Source organism: Blennius ocellaris (genome assembly GCF_963422515.1).
Source record: "Blennius ocellaris genome assembly, chromosome: 17".
NCBI classification, from domain to species: Eukaryota; Metazoa; Chordata; class Actinopteri; order Blenniiformes; family Blenniidae; genus Blennius; species Blennius ocellaris.
The window spans coordinates 13625855-13632285 of NC_137666.1; the positions used below are offsets into that span (position 1 = coordinate 13625855).

At 43.2% G+C, this 6431-nt stretch overlaps 1 protein-coding gene across 4 annotated transcripts in view; it reads right to left on the reverse strand.

Moving 5' to 3' along the window:
• The window catches only part of ldlrap1b (low density lipoprotein receptor adaptor protein 1b), a 35737-nt gene extending 34424 nt beyond the window's left edge, over window positions 1-1313 (reverse strand). For 2 of the 4 annotated variants that reach the window (XM_080512873.1, XM_080512872.1), the window contains exon 1: window positions 969-1313. In XM_080512873.1, coding sequence (XP_080368999.1) covers window positions 969-1053 — 85 coding nt within the window. In that variant the 5' untranslated portion in view covers window positions 1054-1313. The remainder of the gene's footprint in view (window positions 1-968) is intronic. The other 2 variants (XM_080512871.1, XM_080512870.1) reach the window with 2 other exon arrangements.
• Window positions 1314-6431: the final 5118 nt, after the last annotated feature.

Sequence of the window (6431 nt, forward strand, 5' to 3'; positions counted from 1 at the left end):
GATGATGAAGACAAATCGCGTCCAAACACAACCTTCGCTGTCTGGCTGAGGTGACGAACCCTTTAAATTCAGGCGAAGGGTTGGACCAGACACCACTGAGGGATTAAAAGAATCCGCAACCACTCCTTAAACACAGCCTCCCTCTCTTTTTGTTTCACAGTGTATCGCCTAGCAACAGAGCGTTGCTAGGCTCGTGCAGCCTCGCCTGGAAGACGACCGCTCGCCTCCCCGGTGTTACGCCGACTTCTGCACGACTCCTGAGAATTGCTTCACCTCGTTCTCAGAGTCAAAACCCCGTAAAGTCAATGACACACTCAGATTGGGCTCTGTTAAGAGTTAATGAGTAGCCATTAAAGTCTCGTATTTTAACTACACGCGCTCAACCGGAGTCACTAAAGGGGGGGGGTTCCTAGGCAGTCACGCAGAATTGTGCGTAACACCGGTGGCTTCTCCATTCCCGTGCTCGATCTCGGGTGCACACTCCGTCGGGTTTCAACCTCCCGCAGAGCCGCTGCTGGTGCGAGTGTCAAAAGTGACGTGGCAGACAACGACGGCAGCATCTCGCAGGGACTCCTCAATTAAAAAAAAAAAAAAAAAAATTTTATTTAACTTTCGTAGGCAGTGACATGTCTTTGCAGGAAGCGAACACGAAGGAATCTGCGGGGAACCGGTTTGAGGGCTGAACTTGTTCCTCCCAGAAATGCTCCAGTCGGGGTCAGTTTACGAGCCGCTCGCTACTTTGAGGATCAACTTCGAAAAGCCCAACAGAGCGTTGACTCGACACGCCTGGATCCATCACAGCAGCCCGTCACTGTCACGCTATTCTGTCCGCGGAGCGACTTGTAAAGTGCCGCTTGCCACGGCAGCTACTTACCGAGACTAGCTTGTTGAGTTAGCCGTGCTCGAGACGAATTGCCTCGCGGACGTCTGCGTCAAAACAAGTGTTTCTGAGCGACCGCGTTACTTACTTCTGTGTCTGCCCGAACCCCACGACTGCTTGGCGATACTGGGGCTGCGTATAATTGCCCGTCCGGCGGATTTCAAAGCGTCCATGTCGTAATCCGAAAGTGGGGCAAAAGAGCCCGACGAGCGCTCGCTTCCTCTCCGTCGAAACACTTCAGCTCGGTTTTAAAACAGCCCCCTCACGTTTTTAAACTTTTTCTCGATGGGATTCTTTTTCCTTTTTTCTTTTTGCCTCTATCCTCCGAGCGGCTGCTCCCCAACCGAGGCTGGATTATCATGCTCGTCCCCCTGGGCGGTGTTATGTATGTAAATGAAGCGGATAACTCTCGTGACGCCCGCTCGTGGGGCGAACGAGGCGCGAGGCGGTTGCAGCTGCAGCAGCGGTTAGTCGCGCTGACAGCCCGGGCGGGCGGTGCTGCCGCTCTTCCTCTCCTGCTACACGCTCACAGCGCGAATTCACTCCGCTCTGGCGGCGCCCTGTGAGTTGCCAGTCACGTCACGGGCAGCCAGTTAAAGCCACCGTGTTTAATTGAGCCACCATGCTTCTTCTTTCTGACCGTCAAGTTGGTCACTGGACACGAAGCAAACGCCTCGCCTCAGCGCGTGTACGTCAATCAGATCGCCTACTGAACACGTGCGTGTCAGTGACCTGATGCTGTTTACTATTGTAACAAGGCTGAGACCTTCATCAAGGATGTCACGTGACCTGATTTTATATGAAGGGGACCAGACCTGTGGGAAGATAGTAACCCTATCAATAATGACAACTCGCAAGTTTAAATAGCAAAGAAGCACGAGCGTGAAAATCCTCACATTCTACTTTGACAGAACCTAAATATTGATATTGTTATCCATCCATTTATCGCTTATGCCTGTTTCAGTTGGTACCAATCAGCTCAAGAGAGGAGGAGGTTGGGGGCCACATACACTTACCTTCAAACCTACAGCCAATTAGGCTAATCGATTTGGAGTTGTTTTCCAGGGAAAACCAACACATACACAGGGAGGACATGCAAACTGCAAAGACAGGCCCCCGGCCTGGATTTGAGCCCATGACAACACAACTACCAACTATTCCATTATTACAACCCGATATATCTTTATGAAAATTGTGCGATGTGAAACCGTCTGAGTCACAGTGGATACACAGACCATAAGTAATCCGATAAAAGCCGATCTGATTACCATTCATCGTGTAAACACTCCTATCGGATCAGATTGGCCATATCTGATCGAGTTTACGAATGTGATTAGAGACGCTGGTGTCGTCCTGTTTATGTTCTGGTCAGAATCCACGTTGACGTCACATCAGATTGCTTCCCATTGTCAGAATGTATGTTGCTCAATGTCGCAGTGCTTTCAGAGAAACGACAGAGGCAACCGATTGATCAGAGCGATGGCATTTACTGAGAATATCATCCGATTGTGTTCATAAAGCTTTACATTTTGACGTTGGCTGTTGGCGCATATGGTCCCACACCCAGTCTAACCTGGACGGCCAACACTATTGAAGATGAATCTGTTAAAAGACAATCAATCGAATTTGTGTTTCTTTTGAAACGGCAGGTGATGTATATGCTTGAGAGCTTACGTTGAAAAAAAATTGTTTCTTGTGTAGTAGGTCATTTCATACTCATTGAACTACTCAGGTAACTTGGCTACACCATTTTTATGACTTTTTCAAATCAATCCCAATTTTTTAAAAAATATTTTAATAGAAGCCACGTTTACAACAGGATAATAAACTATTAGAACAATTAAAACACGTAGAGCCAATCTCCATCTAATATATTGTGCCATTGGCAAGAAAACCTTCCATAAACATGACGAGGCACATCATTTGATATGGTGGCGTCTTTTTTTCTAAATGCTTCTGGATTAAAAGTGTCTATCAGGCCAAAACACAAGCTTTCGATGTTGAGAACGAGTGTTTAATTGTGTTGTTGTTGTTTTTTTGCAACTGTCGTAAATTGAATGTTATTAGTTTGGGAGAAACAAAAAGACAAGCTGAAGCCGCAGACGTGCAGGGGCACGGAAAATGCAATTCCTTATCTTTAATTAAACAATCCACAGGGGGGGAAACATGGATTTTAAATATTTTTCCTTCATTAAAATAACATTTACTGGTTCCAAAATGTGATTTGAATGTCAAATTAATGTCTCTGCTGGACGTTAAAGGAATTCAAGATAAGCGTTTCAATTTTGGATGTTAATGTAATTCGAGGCACTGACGACGGAGACTCAAAATGGTTTTTATGTGAACTATAAATCTGTGAAGTGGCTCCTCGTTACCCGTGCGTCACAATTCCCACAAAGTACAGTATGTGAGGAAGTTATATTTATCTCCTCTCTCTGCTGCGTGAACTGCCGCCAATCAATGCCTGTTTCAAACGGAAAGCTCCCCGACTGTGTTCATCGTACGTAACGTGACGTGAAGCGCTTCCTGTGCACTGCTTGTAACCCTGAGCACCAGGATCAGAACAACAGCTGCAGGGCAGAAAGTATTGTTTCTCAGAAAGAAAAAGAAAGAAAAAGAAAAACCCACACATGTTGTATCAGTGAGTCATTGTTCAGAATTAAAAGCCACCAAGATTCAACTGGAAAGATTTTTAAGAATTCAGAATAAACATGGAAACTAAATCACCATGACACCATCGTCAGGTAATTCATTGTCACATTATGTAATGTAACGCACCTTATTGCACTGGATTCTTTGTGTACAGGTTTTAAAGTGACAAACTGAGTCTGAGCAGAGTCTTACAGTCAGTCTTTGAACACGTGCCTCAGGTGAATTGCTTGTTTAAAAAAAAAATAAAAAAATCTCGTAGTTCCAGCTTTCATTGAAAAAGAGACAAGTGCAACAGGTTCATACATCCCCGAGGACATATCAGGCAACACCACCGTTATGGATGTAAATCTCACAGTTACTGAAACATGGAGGACATTCCTGCACTGTCCTGGGAATACATTCAAGAGGCATTTGTGTGAGAGGGGGAAAAAAAAAGAAAAAGTCCCCAGTTATTATTGCAGATGATCCAAGCCACCCAAAATACAGTTGACTTTAGGAGCGGAACCTAAAAGCAGCGCCAGTAATCCTGCACTCACATGGCATTTAAGACCGAGATGGACAAACTGGCAGCCTGAATCCCTATTCTCTCCCAGAATCAATAAACTATTGGTTTTCCTGGTGAATAGAGGAGGAAGGTTGTTTGAACTGGTGGCAACAATTGTTAATACTCTGTTAGCGCTGTATAAATAAGTTAACGTCGAGGTCTCCAGAGGTAGACTGGGATAAATCATCTCATGTCAGTGATGCTGGCAGGCGGAAGATTTCACGAGGAACTGTCTGATTTGATGACTATCAAACCTTTAATATCGGTGAAGTTCTATTTCATACCCATTGATTGTTTGTTTTTAGAATCAGTTCTTCTCGAACATTAAAAGGAAAGCAAAGCCCCCTGGTAGTGAGAACACATTCTTTATGGCCAACACGATAATATTTGATCCGAGCAGTCCCCTCATCTCCTACGTCGACCCTTCAAACCCCAGGAGCGTCCACCTGATCCAGTACTTTAGTAACCATGATCATCCACGTGGAAAAGGAGGAGAAACGTTAATTCAGGCAGTGAGGACAAGCGGCACAATTCACCAGGAATTCCTCACGAATTTCCCCTCAAACAAGTGGATGGTCTGCTAGCTCTGTGAGTCAACCCTTGCCAAAAAAAGAGAGAAGCGACTGCTGGAAGCGACCTATTATAATCTGCTAATTCCACCTGCTTCTCGCTGCCAAATAAGCAAGCAGCCAAATTGGAACTGGGAGAGCGACATAATACGGAGGATGGAGTGGAAAACAAATGTATGCCTAACCTAGGTACCGACTAAATGCAGAGAAAATGAGCAAGGGGCCTTTTGCCCACATGTGTCTCTCTGCACAGGTTCATCAAGCGTGTTTTGGGAGGACAGAGTGACGAACGGAGGGCGTCGTTCATTCAGCAAAGATTCAATGTCCTTGGCAGAGGCCCCTTTTTTTTTCTTCTTTCTTTTTTATGTTAATCTCCCTCAGTCAATAGAAAACACCCCGACTGCACTAGAGGAATGATCGTTCTAATCAGGAGGTGCTCATCGCTCAAGCCTGGAGGTCAGCAGACTGAGCGGCACCAGGTTTTCTAAAGTAACAACTAGAGAAAATGATGCAGATTTGGAGGGACGACGTCTCAGAGGTCATCTGAAAGGTACCGAGGGGAAAATCAACTTGCTCTAACTGGGTTTACACTGATTATGAATATTGATGAGATGAGGATATGGTCAGGAAATAGAATTCCAGTTCATGACAGTTATGTGTCCTTTTAAATAGCATCAGGCTGATGGACACTGCCCCCTACTGGCAACAGCAAGGTGATACATTTTAGAAATCTCCCCAAGCAACATTGTTTAATTTAACCATTTATACAAAGTTTAGTTTTTTTTTACTTGAAAGAGGAATGACATATATATATATATATATATATATAAAAATTAAAAAATAAATATATATATATATATATATATTTTTATTTTTTTTTTTTTAATAAGAATGACGTGGAAATTTTAAGAATCAAATTAAAACTGGGAGATAATAATCTTACCAATTTACTTTTAAATCACTGCCAGTATGAAGTCAAGATATATTTGTATTTTGATATCGCAGCTTTATTTTTAGTGCCACGTCTGGAATATGAGATTTAGAAGAAACACTTTGATCAAGACATTTGAATTTCTTTCAACTCAACGTCAACTCCGTTTCACAACAGTGGAATAATATTCCAATCTGGAGTTTTAAAATGCTGCGGGAGAAAACGGGGCCTCCTGAAAAGACACCGATTATCACATCTGGATATAAACAAAATATACTGTGAACAACAGATATGAGCTAAAGTTCACCTCATGTCATCCACAAAAATCCTGTACGCTGCAACACACGTTTTAAAAAGTCACTGACATTAAAGTGAAATGTGTGGAGACGTGTTCGAGTCGAGTGTAACAGGGTGAGCTACAGAGGAATCTGTTGACTTGTTTTTACCTTAAGTTGATCAGGAAGTGAACTCTGTGTGATAAAAAAAAACTTATATTTCTTAATATACTTAATATTTCACCTGTCTTGGCTTCTGGGACTGCAGTGTCGTACAGCATAAAGAGGCAAATCGTCTATAAACAATTTAGAATCTATTAGGATAAAAAAAAAGAAGTAAGAAATTAGAGGACGTGGGGGGAATAAATAAACAAAAAGTCATGCACGCTCAGGAAGAACATGCAAGCAGAAAGACATCCAGGCCGACCAGTGAAAATGTTTACCTGTAGAAGACAACAGAATAAAACTTGGTTACATGAGTTGAAAGAAAAAAAAAAAAAAAGCAGAGGATAAGTCAGGGTGCAAGAAAAAAAAAAGTTTATTCCTTGTAAACCTCACAGAGCGAGAACGCAGCCAAGGT